General features: G+C 41.0%; 1 protein-coding gene across 1 annotated transcript; it reads left to right on the plus strand.

Annotated features, from left to right (window-relative positions):
- Positions 1-18,286: 18,286 nt before the first annotated feature.
- Positions 18,287-19,575, plus strand: LOC134481125 (Y-linked testis-specific protein 1-like). Its single transcript, XM_063270960.1, has one exon. It carries the CDS (start codon positions 18,436-18,438, stop codon positions 19,087-19,089), a length of 654 nt encoding a protein of 217 aa, XP_063127030.1. The 5' UTR covers positions 18,287-18,435; the 3' UTR covers positions 19,090-19,575.
- The last annotated feature ends 699 nt before the right edge of the window (positions 19,576-20,274 follow it).

Consider the following 20,274-nt stretch of genomic DNA (forward strand, 5'->3'; position numbering starts at 1 on the left):
AATTCTGAGAACTTAGGGGATACCATTACCTCTGCTCACATTCCTGTTCTGAGATGAAGCTGCTTAGGTCCCTATGGATACAGGAACCTTGGGAGAGTAAGGGAGGGGATCCTTCCAGTATCTACCTGTGTCCAGAGATGGAAGCCAGTGGCCAGGAAAAGTAACACAACTGAGAACACAGGCAAGACCAACCCTTCTGCTCCAAGCAACCAGGCTGGCGGCCTCAGGATACAGAAAATAAGAGCAGTCTGGGACAGGACACTTCCTGTTTCTGCCTGCACCCATTGCTGATCTGGTCCCACATATCTCTGTACCCACATCTTGGTGGGAGAAAAGAAGTCTATAGGAACAGTGACAAAGAGTTTTACAGGATGGTGAAGCCACCATCAGAGACAGCAAGACCATGAAACATCAGAGAAAACCTGATGACAAGAGTCAAGCATAGAAACCTAAGCAACAGAAACCAAAACTACTTGGCATCATCAGAGCTTCCTTATCCCAAGAAAGCAAATATTGGATATCCCAACAAACTGAAAAAGCAAGATGTAGATTCAAAATCATTTTTCATGATGATTATAAGAGGATATTGATAGGGAGCAAATAAAACTCTTCAAGCAATACTGGACAACATGGGTAAAAAAGTAGAAGCCTTTAAAGGAGAAACACAAAATTCCTTCAAGAATTACAGGAAAATACAGTCAAACAGATGAAGGAATTAAAAAAAAATCTAGGATCAATAAGTGGAAATAGAAGCAATAAAGAAAGCAGAAGTCATAGATAGAAGCATCAGAAAGAGAATACAAGAGATAAAGGATAAAAATCTCAGTGGCAGAAGATACTGTAGAAATCACTTACACAACCATCAAAGAAAATGTAAAGCTCAAAAAGCTCCTAATGGAAAACAACCAGGAAATCCAGGACACAATGAGAAGATCAAACCAAAGGATAATGGGTATAAAAGACAGCGAAGATTCCCATAAAGAAGGGCCAGTAAATATCATCAAAAATTATAGGATAAAACTTCCCTAACCTAAAGGGAGAAATGCCTATAATAATAAAAGTATCATACATTTCTCCAAATAGATGGGACCAAAAAGAAATTTCTCCCTTCACATAATAGTCAAAACACCAAATGCACAAAACAAAGAAAGAATATTAAAGGCAGTAAGCAAAAAAGTCAGGTAACATATATAGGCATACCTATAAGTATTACACAAGACTTCTCACCAGAGACTATGGAAGTCAGATCCAGAGTGGATTTTATAAAACACTAAGAGAAAATAAATGCCAGCCAGGCTACTATCCCCTGCAAACTTTCAATTAACCCAGCTGGAGATACCAAGATATTTTTTGATAAACTACATTTACACACTATATTTTCACAAATCCTGCCCTACAAAAGATAATAGATGGGAAATTCCAACACAAGGAGGGAAATTACACCCTATAGAAAGCAAGAAAATAATCCACTTTCAACAAACCCAAAAGAAGAGAGTCACACAAACATAATTCCACCTCTACCAAAAAATAACAAGAGAAAACCATAATAATTATTCCTTAATATCTCTTAGCATCAATGCTAAATTCACCAATAAAAAAGACAGAGACTAACAGACTGCATACATAAAGAAGAACTAGAATTTTGTTGCACAAAGGAAACACAGCTGAGTAACAAAGACAGATAGTATCTCAGAATCAAAGGCTGGAAAACAATTTTCCAAGAAAATGGTCTATAGAAACATCCTGGAGCATATATTCCAGTATCTAATTCAACCAAAAGTTATCAAAAAAAAAAGATTACAAAGGACTCTTCATCAAAGAAAAAAATTTCACCAGGTTAATTCTCTCTCCTGAATATATATATATATATATATATATATATATATATATATATATATATATATATATATATATATATATATATATATGTGTGGGTGTGTATATATATATATGTATATATATATGTATATATATGTATATATGCTACATCCAAGAGCACCTAAATTTATAAAGGAAACTGTACTAAAGCTCACGCTAATGAAATAGTAGTGGGAGACTTCAACAACCCACACTCAGCAATGGCCAGATCATGGAATGGGAAAAGGGAGACACAGAGAAATTAACGGATTTTGAACCAAATGGATTTAAGCATATCTATAGAATATTTCATTCTTGAAGAAAAGAATATACCTTATTCTCAGGAACTCATGGCACATTCTCCAAAACTGATCATAACGTTGGTCATAAAAGAGGCATCAACAGATACAAAAGAGTGAAATAATCCCATGCATTTTCTCACACTACCATGACCTAAGGCTGGACTTCAATAACAACAAAAATGTCAGAAAGCCCAAATACACATGGACGTCGAACAATATTTTACTCAGTGATTACTTGGTAGAGGAAAAACTAAAGAAAAAAATTCAAAATGTTATAGAATTTAAGGAAAAGAAAGGCACGACAAACTCACACTTATGGGACACAATGATAGTATAGCTAAGAGGAAAACTCAAAGCTCTGAGAATATCCAAAGTGAAACTGGAGAAAACATACATTAGCAGCTTGACAACATATATAAAGGTGAAAAACAAAAAGAAGCAGATACACCAAAGAGGAGCAGAAGGCAGGAAATAATCAAACTCCGCTCTGAAATAAACTAAGGAGAAACAAAACGAACTCTACAAAAAAATCAATAAAACCAGGAGCGGGATCCAAGGGTAAGTCAACATGATAGATAAACCTGAGCTAGAATAACAAAAGGACACAGAGAAAGTATCCAAATAACAAAATCAGAAATGAGAGGGAAACAAAACAACAGAATCTGCAGAAACTCAAAACATCATCATACCATATTACTGAAATTTATATTCAAGAAAAGTAGAAAATCTGGATCAAATGATGAATTTTCTATACAGGGAGCAGTTACCAAAGTTAAGTGAGGGTCAGATAAAATATCTAAAATATACCATGAATACTAAAAAAATTAGATACATTTATTAAAATGCTCCCAATTGGGAAAAGATCCCAGAACCAAATGATTTTAGTGGAAAATTCTATCAGCACTTCCTAATACCAAGTACCACTATTGTCCAAAATATTCCACAAAATACAAACAGAGGAACACTACCCAATTCCATCGATGAAGCCACATTTATGTTAATACGTATAGCACACAAAGACCCAATAAAGAAAGTGAACTTCAGACCAATTTCCCTTATGAATATTGACAAAAAATAGTCAATCGAATCATTGGAAACCAAATTCATGAACACATAAAAATGATCACCCATCACTACCAAGGAGACTTCTTAACAGGAATGCAAGGATAGTTCAATATGTAATTCCAACAACATAATCCACTAGATAATCAAACTGAAAGAAAAAAATTACATTTTCATCTCATTAGATGCTGCAAAAGCATTTGACAAAATAAAACATCCCTTCATTGCCAAAGTCTTACAATGATAGGAATTCAAGGACCATACTCAACAACAGTAAGATAATGTACAGCAAACCCTTAGCCAAAAATCAAAATAAATGAAGAGAATCTTGAAGATCTCCCTCTAAAATCAGGGACTAGACAAGGCTCTTCATTCTCTCCCTACTTATACAATATAGTACTCAATGTGCTAGCCTGACCAATTAGACAACAGAAGGAGGACAAAGGGATACAAATATTAAAGGAAGAGGTCAATATCACTATTTTCAGGTGATATGATAGTATACTTAAGTGACTCCATAATTTTCACCAGAGAAATACTGCACGTGATAAAAAACTTCAACAAAGTCCTGGGTATAGAATTAACTCAAACATATCAGTAACATTCCATGAATAAACAGACCAAGAAAGAAATTAGGGAAATGGCACTCTTCACACTAATCACAAATAAGAAAAGAATCTCAGTGTAACACAAATCAGGCAAGGGAATATGCCGTATGAAAAGAACTTAATTTCTTAAAGAAGAAAATCTCAGAAGATAGAAAGTCTTTTCATGTTCATGGATTGGCAGTATTGATATAGCAAAAATGGCCCTTAGCCAAAAGCAATCTACAGTTTTAATGCAATCCCCAAGAATATTTCAACAAAATTCTACATACAGTTAGAAAGAGAAATATGCAAGTTCATTTAGAATAAGAAAAAAAAAGGAAGTTGAAACTATTCTCAAAATAAAAGAAATTCTGTGGAAATCAACATCCCTAACCTCAAGTTAAATACCCACCAATAGTGATAAAAATTATATGGTATTGGTACAGAGACAGGCAAGTAGAACACCTGTGTTGGATCATCTAGATGTCAGCGTGTAAATTAATGTAAATCCATCCATTCTTATCACGCTGTACAAAGCTGAAGGGCAAGTGGATTAAGGGCATCCAGAAAAAAGAGATAAACACAAACCAATAGAAGAAAAAGTGGGGAAAAGCTTGAACACATGATAAAAATGGAAAATTTCTTGAACAGAACATCAAACCAGTGAGTGGCTTATGCTTTACTACGAAGAGTTGATAGATTGGACCTTGTAAAAATGCAAAGTGTCTGTAAGGCAAGGAACACTGTCATTATGACAAAATGGCAACTAATATCTTGAAAAAAGATCTTTGCCATCCTATATCTGAAAGAGAACTAATATTCAATATGTACAAAGAACTCAAGAAGTTATACTCCAGGAAGTCAAATAACCCCGTTATAAATGGGGTACAGATCTAAACAAATAATTTTCAGCAGAATTTTTTGAATGGCTGTGAAATACATAAAGAAATGTTCAACGTCATTATTCATCAGGGTAATGCAAATCAAAAGATACAGCAGGCAGAATTGCTAAGATCAACCATTCAGTTAACAACAGATGCTGGTCACCATGTGGAGAAAGGGTAAGACTCCTCCATTATTGGTGGGATTGAAATGAGGTACTATATTCCAGGAATTACTCTGGGCTTTCCTCAGAACATTGGACATGGTATATGCTGAGGATTTACCTACCCCACTCCTGGGCATATTCCCAAATGATGCCCCAACATAGAACCAGGACACACGTTGTACTCTGTTTATAGCAGCTGTATTCATGATAGTCAGAAGCTAGGAAGAACCCAGATGATTTGACCACAGGAATGAATACAGAAAACGTGGCTCATCTACATAATGGAGAGCCCCTCAGTAATCAAATACAATGACATCGTGAAATTATAAGCAAATGAATGAAACTATAAAATACCATCCTGAATGAGGCGACCAAATCACACACACACTCACAAAAAAAAAAACAGAAATAAAACACACAAACACACACACACACACACACATACACACACTACCCCAAAAGCTTGAATTACCCAACATACAATTCACATACCGCAACCAAATCACACACACACACACAAAATACAAAAATAAAACACACAAACACACACACACTAAATACCCCAAAAACTTGAATTACCCATCATACAATTCACACACCACAACCAAATAACACACACACACAAAAACAAAAATAAAACACACAAACGCACACACAAAATACAAAAATAAAACATACACACACACACCCACACACACACACACACACACACACACACACTACCCCAAACTTGAATTACCCAACTTACAATTCACATACCGTTTTAAGTTCAAGAAGAAAGAAGAACCAAATGAGGATGGTCTGTATTAAAAGGGGAAACAAAAATATTCATAGGACATGATATGGAGATTAAGTTTAGAGCAGAGACTGAAGGAATAGCCATTCTGAGCCTATACCACCTGGGGATGCAGCCCACATGCATGCAGCCCCCAAACCTAAACAACATTGCTGAGGCCAACAAGTGCATGCTCACAGGAGCCTGATAGAGCTGTCCCCTTAGAGGCTCTCCCAGATCATGACAAACACCGAGGCAAATGCTTGCAGCCAACCATTGCACTGAGAACAGGGTCCCCTTTGGAGAAGAGAGAGAAAGTATTAAAGGAGCAGAAGTGCCTTGCAACCCAGGAAGGACAACAGGGGTCACTTACCAGATCTCCGCGGGACTAAAGCACTTCCTGAAGACTGCACATGGACAGACTGGCGTCTCCAGCTGCATATGTAGCAGAGCATGACCGTGCTCTGCACCAATGGGAGGAGCCCTTGGTCGTGCCAAGGCTGGGCCTTCCGGAAATAGAATGTCATGCTGGGGAGGCACCAAGGGGATGTTTTTGCGGAGGGGGAAGCACATTTGAACAAAACAGGGCAGAGGAACTGGATAGGGAGAGGGGGCTTATGGATGGAGGCCACACACATACAGCTTTTATATTTTTCTATGCCTTTAACAGCTCAATGGAAAGGCCACTTCTTAACCTCCGAGTGGCTAAACTATCCCCCACTTATATTCCCCCGTTATTATTTGCTAAAATCTATATCCCATCTTTCTTGCCCTGGACTCCATTGGGCAGCTCTCCTGGGTCTGCTTATTCTCGTGCTCCTCTATGTCAGCTGCTTCTCTGTCCTGAAAGTCTGTCCTGGAGAATCTCCATGTCTTCTTCCTCTCTGGACATTTGTCCAAGCATCCTGAAACTCCTGCTCTGTCTGCCCTGACTAGACACTGACTATCATTATCTCTATTTACCAATCAGAACGAACTGAGGCAGGGTCCCTGATTCATAATTTCAGTACACTATGAAAAGCATGAGAATAAAATCAGCAACAATAACTATTTGTATGTGATTTTCTGGGGACAATATTCACCAAACCAGAAAGAGATACCAGTTAAAGTACTAGAATCATAGAAAATATCAAATAGATACATGATAGTAATAGTAAAAATAATAACAACAATAAGTATTAATAATAATATAATATAATAAAGGTGATAATAAAATAATAATAAATATACTAAATATAAAAATTATAATAATAAATAATAATAAAAATGAAATAATCATCATCATAATCATCATCATCATCAAAGCCTAACTTAACAGAGAAATAAAAATACAAAAAGTGTGAAGGAAAAAGACTAAGTCACACGTAAAGCTGATCACATGAGACTAACACATGGTGTTTCTGGTCGCTGCCTGGGAAAAGGGCATGTGATGTTTAGAAAGGGTACGAGTATAACCCTGGACAACAGTGGGCAACCCCACGGCATTGGCTTGCCTTGACACTCTTTGCTGAGGCTCAATGTACTTTGATGACACTGGTCTTCATTGACCATGCTGTGGCATTGGTTCACCTTTCCTTCCTCACTGACCATTGTTTGTCAAGACTTTGTAAAGAGAAAAGAACTAAAGAAGTTCTTGTGGTGACATTGTGGTGGCTTCTTGCTGCCTCCTCGAACCCAGGCCAATTGGAAGAGCTCAGCAATTTCTACTGGGTGGAACTGTCCTTGGTGATTCGTGAATGGTGTTTGCAAGCAGATCAACCTACCTCTGCTGATTCATGTCAACTGAACTGATATACTGATGATGAAGATTGAAATCTCCCCAGAGAACTATTTCTAAGCAGGTCCACATCATTCTTTGTTTGTCCTATTATCCTTTCCTTTCCACTACCTCTGGTGGGTGGTGGGCTAGAGGAAGTTTAAAGGGTTTAAAAACTCTTACTAAACTAGGTCTTGAAAAATCTAAGCCTGCAGGATAGAACCCTCCTCCAATAAATGTTGATTGCCAAGGGAGGGGAGGGTCTTCATGGCGTCTCCCATCTGTGATGAAGTGTTGAGGGGCCCAGTCTTGTGCCCGTGACCATAGTCGCCATCAGTTTAAGAGTTCAATGACTAGGTCCAATCTAAAAGATATCCTTTTGCTGTCCACATCCCCATCTTCTGGTTCTTACATTCCTTCCACCCACTCTTTCATGATTTTCTCTGAGCTGTGGAGGAGAATACTTAGCTGTCCTATTTCCACCTGAACAGTCCAACACCACTGATTCCCAGCGCTTTGTCCAGCTGTACCTCTCTGCTCATGGTAGTCAGAGTCTTCATCTCTGATGAGAGCTGAGTGCAACCCTGATATATTGATACAAATATGGATGTTTGGAAGGAAGTTCGACAATGTATTTAGCATTAGGTTCTTTCATAGGGCCTATATCACCCTAACCATAGGTTCTTGACCAGTTTGCAGAACTTGGTTTGTATTCCCTCGTGTGCAATATGCCTTTTATCCGAATGGAAAGCCACTGGTTACTCCCATGACTGCGATGCCACTAACACATTAGGGGCACATCTTTCCTGACGTATTAGCTTGAATGGTTCACCCCCGAGTAAGGTTGTAGATGATTTTCTCCCCTAGAAGCCTACATAGCACTTTCTTGAACCAGGAAGGCTAGCCATTATAGAGGATGCTTCCACCTCAACTTCAGATTGACCCTTCTGTGACCTGTGACCAAAAGAATTCAGTGTCCTCAGTGATAGGGTCTTACCATCAGGTTCTGGAGGGCTACGAAGAACAATTGAAACAACTTGTAAAATTGTGAGGGCTTTTGGGATCTCACTGGTCAACAACTTTCAGGAAGACATCCCAAATCTGGCACTGTGATTTTTTGCTTAATTTTGGTTTTCTGTTGCTCTGATAAATACACTCACCAAAGCCAGCTTTTGAAGGGAAAATTTTATTTCATCTTCTCTGTTCCAGCCCATCATCAAGGAAAACCAGGACAGGATTGTGAAACAGAAAGTACAGAGACTGCTCACTGGCTTGCTTCTAAGCTCACATTCAACTACCTTTACAGAGTCCAGACCCACCTGCATAGGGCGGTGCTGCCCACAGTAGACCAGGCCCTCCAACATCAGTTAACAGTCAAGGAAATGCCACCTAGACATTGTCAAGGCCAATCTGATGGAGGAAGCTCCTCGAGGGAGGTTCGTTCCTCCAAGACTAGCCATCACAAGAAATCAATGAAAATAAAAAGAGAAAAGAAATCAATACCTTCAGGGGGAGCATGGCTTATCCATGGAGGGTGCCTCCATTTGAACTCAACAGTTGATCTTGTAGATATATTCTGTAACATGTTTTATAACCCCTCTCACCAAACCCCGTTCTAACCTAATCACCTAAGGGGAGATGGAGTGGAAAGTCAGTTTTAAAAAAAATAATTGGAGAAGAAAGAAATGCTTCTTGGAAATAAAGCAAAAAAGGAAGCATTTCTGCATCCTAGATGCTTTCCTCGCATCATCTGTGCAAAGATAATGAAAACCGTTACGTTACAGGTACAATAATTTCCAATGTTACAAATCATATAAATAATACTGCTTATCGTTCATAAAACACATTGGCACTAATAGTTTTGTTGTGTTTTTCTAACTCACTCCTAATGTAGATCTGATGAACTGGAATTGTTCTCCTGCTCATTTATACATGAGGGAAGTGAAGTTTAAAGGTCGAGCCAATTTCCCAATACTCTAAGCTAATAAATGGCAGAGTAAGACAGCCGCACTTTCTCTGGCTTCATGGCATGGCCTCGTGAGAAATGCAAGTCAGGGTACCTTGGCAGGGAATCCCAAGTATCAGTACATGGCAGCTGAAAGTTGTCTTGGATGCAAGACTGGGAGTGAGGCTCAAGTCAGCCGAGCCCCAGCTCAGGATTCCTGAAACAGAACAACAGAATATGTTAGAGAGCGAGGAGACTAAAATAAACATCTGGGAGTCCTCAGCAGATTGTACAGATCCAGGGCTGACGGTTCATAAGTATGTTGGTCTTTGTGGGGGTGGAAAGGAACACTTATTTAGATCCCTACCTCCTACTATGTGCTACTACAGTGGAGGCAATGCCTTAAGTCCAAGGTTTTTTGTTTTGTTCCTGTGTATGTGTGTGTGTCTGTGTCTGTGTGTGTGTCTGTGTCTGTGTGTGTGTGTGTGTGTGTGTGTGTACATACATGCACGTGCAGTGTATAATGTAAGGACTAATCCATTTTCTCTTCTACCTTATTCATTGAAGCAGCATTTCTCAGTCAAACCCAGAGTTCACCAATATGACTAGTCTTGACAGCTACCTTGCCCTGGGGATCTGCCCTATCTCTACCTCCCAGGACTGGGATTCTATGTGGGCCACAAAGCCCACCCATCATTTACCTGAGACGTGTGAACCATCTCCTCAACTGCTAAGGTTCAAGTCCCGGTGTTGGACCCATCTCCTTTACTTTTGTTTTCTTACTCTTTTTTTTTCTTTCTGTCTTGGTCATAATATCAGAACCAGGTTAAGGTATGATTGATTCACTCAAACAATCACTCAAATCCCTCCACACAAATGTGTTCTAATAAGGAGGAGGACCCTGATGACTCTCTGTTCTGTAAAGTCTGACCTTATCAGATGAGTTAAAGGATGGGATTATTCTAGTGGGTGATTGTGGATGCTGTTGTTGATGTTGAGGGAGGCTGGCAAATGAGGGGCCACAGATGAGTCACTTATAATAACACATACAAAGCTGAGTGTGTTAGTACATACCTATTTCTCAATATTCGCGAAGATCACAATTTCAAATCCAGCCTGGGCTACATAGAAAGTCCAAAGACAGCCTGCGCTACATCATAAATCCAAGGCCAGCCTGGGCTACAGAGTAAGTCCATGGCCAGCTTGGGCTACATAGTAATTCCAAGGCCAACCTGGGCTACATAGAAAGTCCAAGGTCAGCTTAGCCTACTTACATGACTCTTCTCCAAACAACAACAGTTTTTTTTCCTTTTTCATTTCTGTCTCTCTATTTCCTGTACACTGATACCAGTGCTGTGGGTTGGGGATGTGGGGGAGAACTTTCGTCATCTCCGATGGTCCAGGATCTCCCAAGAAGCACGGCAAACCAAACAGAGCAGCAATCAAGTCTGTTTCGACTTTTGCAGAAAAATATGACAAAGCTGAATTGCTGTCTTAAGAAATGTCTCTAATGGGGCTGGGGATTTAGCTCAGTGGTAGAGCGCTTACCTAGGAAGCGCAAGGCCCTGGGTTCGGTCCCCAGCTCCGAAAAAACAAACAAACAAAAAAAAAAGAACCAAAAAAAAAAAAAAAAAGAAATGTCTCTAAGATGGGACAACGCTTCAGGAGACTGGGCTTGGATCTTGTGTTAGTTTCCTCGTGATAAAAACAATGATGTTCTCAACCAGAGTCTGTTTTGGGAATACAACGCTGTGCTTCCATTTCAACACTGAATAATCTCCATATGGCCTCCCTGGAAATCTTGTCTGATATTAAACAGATTAGAGGGGAGACAAGTTGAGTATAAACACTGTCATTAAAAATGATGAATAATTTTTTTTTTAAATTTTTGTCTGTGGTACCAGGTTCAGTGTTCTGCATAAACTCTAAAACACGTCAATTTCTTTTTTTTTTCTTTTTTTTTAATCGCCAAACAGAATGGACCTTATATTTTTCTATCTAGGTCTAATTGAGATGACAAAATACCATTCTTTGCTTTAAAAAAGGAAACTAAATGTGTTTCATTGGCTTTTTTTTTGTTAATTTCTTATTTTTAGTGTTTTGGGGTTCATTTTAACAATTATTTTTCCATTGAATTAATAATTTTCTTATTTTCTAGTGTAGATAAAATTTAGGTTGTTGATCTTTGTTTCTAATCTAAGAATTAGTGTTGTAAATAAAATTTCGTCTGAGCACCTTCATAGTTATATCTCACACATTTTGATACTATGTTTCCTATCTTAGTCTTTTTTTCTTACTGTTACATAGTTTCATTATTTCTTGACATATGTATTACTTGTGAATGTGTAATTTAATGTTTCTGGACTGGGAGACTCCTGTTGTCTCTCATTGAAGACGTCTATTTTAGTTTTGTTGTATTAGCAGAACACATCCCGAGGGGCTGGAGATGCAGCTCAGTGGACAGAGTGCTCACTTGGTTCTCACATCCCTCTGGGCTCCACCAACAATACCTCATAAGCCTGGTGTGGTGCTCCATGCCCATAGTCCCATTACCAGGAGGAGAACCATGAGTTCAAAATCATCCTCGGGTGCATAGGGTGTTTGAGGCCAGCCTGGGCTACATGAAAACTGTATACACAAATACGTCCCAAAGGACATCTTTTCTTAGGCATTTGCCACACTTTGTTCTGTGGTTTCTGAGTGTCTGAAAAGCCCAGGGTACTTGAAGGAAAAGAACATCCTGGTGCTACTAGGGACTGTCAGTCAGAAACATTGGCTGGTGACGCCATCTCATCCAAGCTGGTTTTCTGCCTGCTTCTGTTGCTGATGGGCTGATGCGTGTCCACAGCTTTACTCATGATCGCCTGCTTCCTTTTAGCTGTACCCATTCTTGCTTCCTGCTGAGGCTGTGATGGAGTTAGTGACACAGAGAATTGGGGTCTCCTTCCAGCCCACTGATTCTCTCAACAATAAGTTCTTTCTCTGTCGAAATAGTTTCTCTGTTGCCTACATTATCAGAAATAAATAGAACACTCTTTTCTGTTTCATTTTGACACTGGGTTTCATTATGTAGGTAGGGCTGGCCTGAAGCTCACTGTATAAACCAGGTCAGCCTTGAACTCAGAGAGATCATCTTGCTTCTGAGTGCTGGGATTAAGGGGCATACCTGGCTCCTTCTTTTTTTAATTTGTTTTTTAAATTTATCTCTATGGTGTGTGTGTGTGTGTGTGTGTGTGTGTTTGTGTGTGTTTGTGTGTGTTTGTGTGTGTTTGTGTGTGTGTATGTGTGTGTGTTTATGTGAGTGGGTGTGTGTGTGTTTGTGTTTGTGTGTATGTGTGTGTATGTGAGTGTGTGTGTTTTGTGTTTGTGTGTGTGTGTTTGTGTTTGTGTGTGTGTGTGTGTGTGTTTGTGTGTGTGTGTGTGTGTGTGTTTTGACAAAAGAGTCCATTAGATCCTCTGCACCCTGGTCCTCTGCAAGAGCAACCAGTGTTCCTAACCAGTGAGCCGTCTTCCCAGCCCTTTCTGCCTGCTCTAAACTCCACTTAATTGTTCATCTTGCCCAGATATGCCTTTAATTCCTACTTTTAGTGTTTGTTTTAATTCAGTGAGTTCCTATTCGATTTTCTCTTGTTTCTTCTATTACATCACCAGGATGATGTGTATACTTTTGTTTTGGAAGTTTCTCATCGACAACGCTTGAATCCTGGATTTAAAATCCTTGCTGATGATTCTGACAAGGGTTTTCTCTTGGTGCCACCACCAGGGAACTTGTTTTTCTCCTCTGCTTTTCATTTAGAGGGATGGTCATGGGGTGACGTGATTTCCATTTTGACATTGTTTGTCTAAGATGTCAGCAGTCCTGACACTGTGGGTGCAGTGGCTGTTTATCCGTCATAACCTTATGGTGGTGTTTTGGTTTTTCTGGATTTGCCTGATTGAATAAAAAAGATTATACCTCCAGTCCACAGGTATATCTTAGAGGGGTCAGGAAGAGAGGTTCTCAACCTTCCTAACGTAACCTTTTCATATAGCTCCACCAAGTGTAAAATTATTTCATTGCTACTTCATAACTTTAATTTTGCTATAGTTATGAATTGTGATGTAAATGTCTGATGTACAGGATATATGATATGTGACTCCTGTGCAAGGGCCATTTGAGCTCCCAAAGGGGTCTCAATCCAAGGGTTAAGGACCACTGACCTGGACTTAGTGGGAGGCCCTTACCGACGTAGATGGGTTGCCCAGTGATGCCGGGGAGGAGTCTCCATCTCTGGAAGGCAAAGGATCTTCCACGATCTGGCTTTTTCCTGGGTCCCTCTGGAATAGTGGGCACACTCTTGATGGTTACTGATGGATCAACTGACTCCAGGCAGTTTTCTTTTACATCCTCAAAGATGAGGATTCTAAACAGGGTTCTGCTAGACAAAAGCAGTGGCTGAAGGTATCCCTAGCAATCTTCCCTCTTACCTAATGGCTCCTTGTCCCCACAAGGCCAACAGTAGATGTCTGAGTGCCTCCCAAGCTGCACCTTTCCAACCTACACTCTTCCTCTGTGCTGTTTCTTTCACAAAGAGCACACACGCTAACCCTGAACCCACCTTGTCCTCTGTCAGCACTAACCACCTAGTCCACTCTGCCAGCTTCGGTTTCCCATATGACCCAGCTGCTCACAATTTTGAGACATGTTCATGCTGTTATGGACAAACAGAATGGCACCAATTGGCTAGTCTATAATGAGGCAGATTCTGTATAATTCTGATTCAGAAGCCTGTAAATCGGAGATGAAGAGACCATCGGCCGAGGAAGGAGTTCTTGTGGGATGTTGTCACCACAGAAGGGATCCAATGGGCTCGGAAGACAAGTGAGGGAGCCAAACTCCCTTTCATAATTGAACCTTTTTCCACAATAGCATCATTAATGGATCTTTATTTGTAGGTTGCATCCCTCTTGACCTAATCAATTCTTCACAACTACATTCCAACAGGGGATTAATCTTCAGAAAATAACTTTTGGGCGATCACATTCAAACCAGAGATGACGGTGAATATTTGGAAATCTATAGTGTGGGTGGGCTTTATTCTTCCCACGTGGTGTATCCGTAAGATCTCTAACTACCTCCTTCCCCACGGTAGCCTCACTGAATGATGTGAATTCGGGGTGATTAATGAGGTACAGACACCAAAGCTCATTGCCATATCCTGTCACCAGTATCAAGCTTGAAACAGCAAGAGCCACCTGTGGGAAGGAAAATATGAATAAACTTTACGGTATCTCTAAACTATAAACCCCCAATTTAATCAAAACATTGTTTTAGACTCAGTTCTCTTATATCGATGTACTTTAAATGTAGAAGTCAGTGGGCTTGCTGGTGACTCCTTGTACAGGTTTATACTGTACATTAGCCATCTTCATCCTCACAATTCACCTCCATTTCCACCTCACACACACACACACACACGCACACACGCACACACAGACACACCCTGCTGCTCCCCTTCCTCTTCCTAAATGCCCCTTTCACTTAATATCCCTTATTAAAATCTAAATTCCCCAATCGTCTGTTTGAGTCTGGCTTGTTTCACTTAACATATTGTATTTTACACTCCCTTCTGTTTTTCTGAGAACGAAACCCTTTCCTCTTACACATAGATGAGAATCACATCAATGTATATCATGTTTTTTCAGCCATTCGTACAGTGATCAACAGGTAAGGTTATTCCAATGGCTTATCTATTGCACACAGTGTGGCAATCAGAATGGATGTGCAGGGTCCTGGTTAGTTTTTATTGTCAGTTTGACTGAACCTGGGAAGAAGGAGCCTCAGCTGAAGAATTGCCTCCATCAGATTGGCCGTTGGCCACATCTGTAAGGAATTTATTTTTGATGGTTGATGTGGAAGGGTGTAGCCCACTATGGGGAGTGTCATCCCCTATGAAGGTGGCCCTGGGTTGTATGAGAAGGAGAGAAAGCTGAGTAGGTCATGGATAGCAATCCAGTACCCAGCATTTCTAAGTTGTCTCTGCTTCCATTCCTGCCTCTAGAGTCCTGCCTGAGTTCCTGCCCCAACGTCGCTCAGTAACAGACGGGAACCTAGAAGATAGAGTGAGACAAACTCTTTCCTCCTCAAGTTGATGGCTATGATGAGATTGTTCTTCTTGTTGCCTACTTGTTCTTCACTTTTTTGAAAGTTGTCTCTGTTTATTGTTCTTAGAAAGATGATATTACGTGTTTTCTTAGGGGCTCTCTGTCTCTCTCTGTGTCTCTCTCTGTCTCTGCTTCTGTCTCTCTCTCTCTGTATTTGTGTGTTTGTGTGTATGTATGTGTATGTTTGTGTGTCTGTTTGCGTGTGCGTGTGTGTGTGTGTGTTTGTGTGTGTATGTATGTGTGTGTTTGTATGCTTTGGTATGTATGAGTGTTTCTGTGTGTATGTGCGTATGTGTGTGTGTGTGTATGTATGTGTGTGTTTGTGTGTTTGGGTTGTATGAGTGTTTCTGTGTGAGTGTGTGTGTGTGTGTGTGTGTGTGTGTGTGTGTGTGTGTTTGCTTTCCAGGCTTAAAAAAATCCCCAACGCTGTATATCTCAGCATGTGCCTAGAGAAGGAAGATGAAGGGGAGAAAAGGGGGAAAAATCATGTCCTTTGAGTTAACCCCACATTGAGGTCAGCCATATAGTGGACCAAAGTCACATAATGGCAGAGGAGTGATAAGAGCAGAGAGAGAGTAAAACTCAAAGTGTGAAGGAAAATGTGGTTAAAACTAAGATAGAAGCTAGAAAAAGAAGATGGTGCACTTAGAAAAGTGGTCAGATTTTAAAAAGCTGCCATAAGTTGTTAAGCTCTAAGTACATATAAAAATTATAATGGTAAAGTGGAAGGGAATTACTGGGAAGAGGAAAGGGAGGGTCAGAGTGTGGTGGGGACAGGGGAGGGTTCTGAAAAGAATCCTTTTGAAGATCTGAAGAACTATGTGACACAAAAAATTAAAGTGCCCTGTAATTTACAGGTAAATTCCATCCTTACCTGCATCCAGTATTCTGTCTACCCATATTTCAAAAATAAAATTACCACATCTATTTCATCCTGTTTTGCTCCATTTGATCTAATAAATTCCTTGTAAACAGAAGTGCTGTTAATTTTAAAGACATTTAAAATATGACTGGTCGATATCGGGTTTATCATAAGTTTATCCCGACTTTGGAAGCAGGTCCAGGAGCTAATTTTTTTTCGCTCTTTGCAAAGGATCCATAATTCATGATCGCCATTGACTTCAATACAAGGTATTTAATCCTGTCAAATTCCAGCTTTGTGTGAATAAAAATGTCCGTCCTCTAATTGTGGGTTTTGATAAAGCTAATTTTGGGGTGCTATCCAGTGGCCTGCCTTGGAGAGAGAGCCTACCAATATTTCTGATATGGAGTATGGCTTAAAGATAACCAAAGGAATGATAAGAGCTGGGAAAATAACCACCAAGGATGATGGTGAATCAGAAACCAAAGACTTTTTCAGAAAAATAAAATGCATGAAAAGAGCTACATGGGCAGACTGTGACTCGAGTCATCAGAATATTTGGGTGGGGACTTTACTTTGGGCCTCCACGAGGCTACATGAGATGCTAAAACCTAGATGCTGGAAGTTTCTAAGCGTAACTAGGGAAGGAACTGGACTGAGAGGGCTTCTATGACGTAAGCAGAGCCTGGATGATGTCACAGAGCACTGGGAGGAGGTTGCGCTTCTCTTCCACTTGGAGGCGCTAGACTCCCCTGAAGGTGGTTTCACTATCTTCGCAGCGGGGTGTGAAAGCCAGTTCAGCTCCTGAACCCCACAATTGTTCAACAGCCTTTTGATGCCTGACCGGTTTCAGAAGACAGAATCTGGACGACTAGGACATTTTCTCTCGGTAAATACATTTATGAAGATAACTGGGACCCTTGTATCCCAGAAAGCTAAAAGTTTTCCCTCATACAGTGAGTAACCGTCTGTTCTGATGTCTTCCATGTTTGAGAGGTCGGCGGATGGTCTAGGCTAGTCAGTCTCCAGAGTTTATCATCCTTTGCTAACAATATCTAATCCATAATTCTACTAAAATGCCAAAGCTCCTCTCTGTGCCTGTGCATTTTAGGAGATAATATTTCTTTGGTTTTTTTTTTTTGTTCCTTTGTTTTTTTTTTTTTTTTCAGAGCTGAGGACCGAACCCAGGGCCTTGTGCTTGCTAGACAACTGCTCTACCACTGAGCTAAATCCCAAACCCAGGAGATATTATTTCTAAGTGGCTGTTGTTGCCTACACAAAAGGCTCTTGTTGCGGTCGAAGATGCAACAGCTTCGCGGAATAAACCTGGGTCTGGGTCAGGATGCACAGTACAGAAAGCCAGTGGACTGGTGTGCTGTGTCTCTGGGCAGACACTTGTGGATGTTGCCACATAGTTCATAGTTAGAGGGTAGAAGATGGGTGTGGCCATCCTTCTGGCTCCTTTGCTATCCTTTCTCTGTTCTGCTTGCTTAAAGTGGGGGACAGGGATACTTAATCCCACACTGACCTAGACATTCAAGGAGAGGTTCCTCAGCAGAGGTAAAGTGCCTCGGGCTGCAGAAATGTGTCTGAATATCTTATTCTGAGCTGTAGAGGACCATTTGTTCATTTCCCTTTGAACTTTAGATTTTGATTTTTGAAGCAGGGTTTTTCTGTGGGTAGCTTTGGCTATCCTGGAACTAACTCTGTAGACCAGGCTGGCCTTGATCTCACAGAGGTCTGCCTCCCTCTGCCTCTTGAATGCTGGAATTAAAGGTGTGCTCCACCATTGCCCAGCCCTCCTACGAACTTCTGATTATGACAGAATAAGATTCAGATGCTCAAACCTGTCTACCATCACCTTCCTCACCTGCTCCAAAGTTCTCTTAGACAAGAGCCTTGGTCCAGCGCCCTCCCCCACTCTACCCCCATTGTTCTTGCAGGCACTCACATGACAGCGGCAACAGCATTGTGTCTGGTTTAAGCAGGCGAGCTCTTCAAACCCAGGCCACGGGCAAGTGTGAAGCCTGAACACAGAACGGTAGCCACAAGACAGTGGACCAGGATGCCGTGGCATACCACACGAGGTCTACAGCCATGAAGAAGAGGATGTGTCTGAGTAGGATGAGCACACCATCCTTCCAGGAGCGGAGGAGGAGGAGGCCTTCTCCCCAGGCCCTGGGGAACATTGTGGGCTGCAGAATTTTTCACGGATGGAAGGAAGGTGATGAGCCCGTCACACAATGGAAGGCCGTCGTTCTAGATCAACTGCCAACAAATCCCTCTCTCTATCTGGTCAAGTATGATGGAATTGATTGTGTCTATGGACTGGAACTTCACAGTGATGAGAGGATTTTAAAGCTTAAGGTCTTGACTCCCAAAGTTGTGTTTCCTCAAGTGAAAGATGCCCATCTCGCCAGTGCCATGGTTGGCCGAGCTGTGGAGCATAAATTTGAGGGCAAACATGGTTCTAAGGATAACTGGAGGGGGGTGGTCCCATCCCAGGTGCTGATCATGAAGGACTGGTTTTACATCACCTACGAGAAAGATACAGTCCTATACATCTACCAGCTCTTGGATGATTACGCAGAAGGTAACCTCAGTATCATTTCAGAGAATCCTCCAGCAGAGGTGAAGTCTGACGTTGACAGCGACATCTTAACCGGTCAATGTGTGCAGTTCACCAGAAGCGACGGGTCCAAACAGATCGACAAAGTCATTTACCAAGTTCTAGCCAAGCCTTCTGTGTAGTTCACCAAGTTTGATGGCGACATCCACATCTACGTCTATAATCTGGTGGAAAAGATCCGTTAAGGTGAAATGCACAAAGTGAGGTGGACATAGATGGGTAATTTATAGGATTGGGGGAAAATGTATGTTTTTCTGTGTTTCAGATACCCAAGGGCCTTTGACAACCCCAGTATCTTTTCCAGTTGAATTTGTTTTGCTCTAAAAATTAAAATGTGCGATGTGACGTGTTGTGTGTGAACACTTAGGTGGAGGAGACGGACTGTGGTGGATGGAACATGGAGAGGAAGCCGGAAAGGTCAAGGCTGTGAACAGTAAGTCTAATGTCACGTAAACTAAAACAAACAGGACTGAGCTGGTCTGGTCTTTAGGGAGAGAAAAGAACTGGAGATGAGGCTTAGAGGAGCAGGGATAGCACGGGGGGAAAAAGATGGATGTTTAGGAAGCAGTGGAGAGGGGCCAGAAATAGATAGACTCTCTGAGGTGAAGTTTGAGGAAGAAACAGACAGTTGGGGAAAGAGGGGCAGGTAACAGGGAGGTGGTCTTGGAACTCAAGGGGAAACCCAATAAACTGATCCAAGCAGACTGAGAATCAGAGAAGGTCGGGGAGTGTTTGACTAACGAAACCTAATGAAACCTGTTTCTCATCTGTAGATGTATTATTTTTAATTATGTGGGTGGGGGAAGGGCATGAATAAAGGAGACCACAGAGACAAGAGTAGTCAGGTCCCCTGGAGCTTGAATTAAAGGTGGTTGGGAGCCTTTGGACATGAGCTCAAAGAACAAATCCAAGTCCTCTTTCAAAGCAGACAAGCTCTTAATCCATTGGTCATCTCTCCGGGCCCCTAAAGTCATCTTTTTAAATAAATCCCACCTTCACATGCAGAGAAGAGACCAGGATGAGGGTAAGAAAGATTAAATTGATGTGGATGTGGAAGAAAGACTAAAGAACACATGAGGGAGTAGAGGACACTGAGGGACGAAGGAATTCCAATATGGAGTTCTCAAAAAGTGAAGCAGGAGACCAGGAAGAAGAGAAAGTGTTTAGAATGAGTCGAACTTGGGCCGCATCCATATTGGTCTCTTTGGATCCTTAAAGAACAGCCAAGACATCACTACAGAAGGTGGATGTGAGGTGGAGGCTCCCACGGAGGACATTTTGACGAGGATAACTCAAGAGTAGTGAAT

This window comes from Rattus norvegicus, chromosome 11 (assembly GCF_036323735.1).
Source record: "Rattus norvegicus strain BN/NHsdMcwi chromosome 11, GRCr8, whole genome shotgun sequence".
NCBI lineage: Eukaryota > Metazoa > Chordata > Mammalia > Rodentia > Muridae > Rattus > Rattus norvegicus.

Coding starts and splice junctions, on each gene's coding strand:
- LOC134481125 (XM_063270960.1), top strand. CDS start 18,436: ATGAAGAAGAGGATGTGTCTGAGTAGGATGAGCACACCATCCTTCCAG.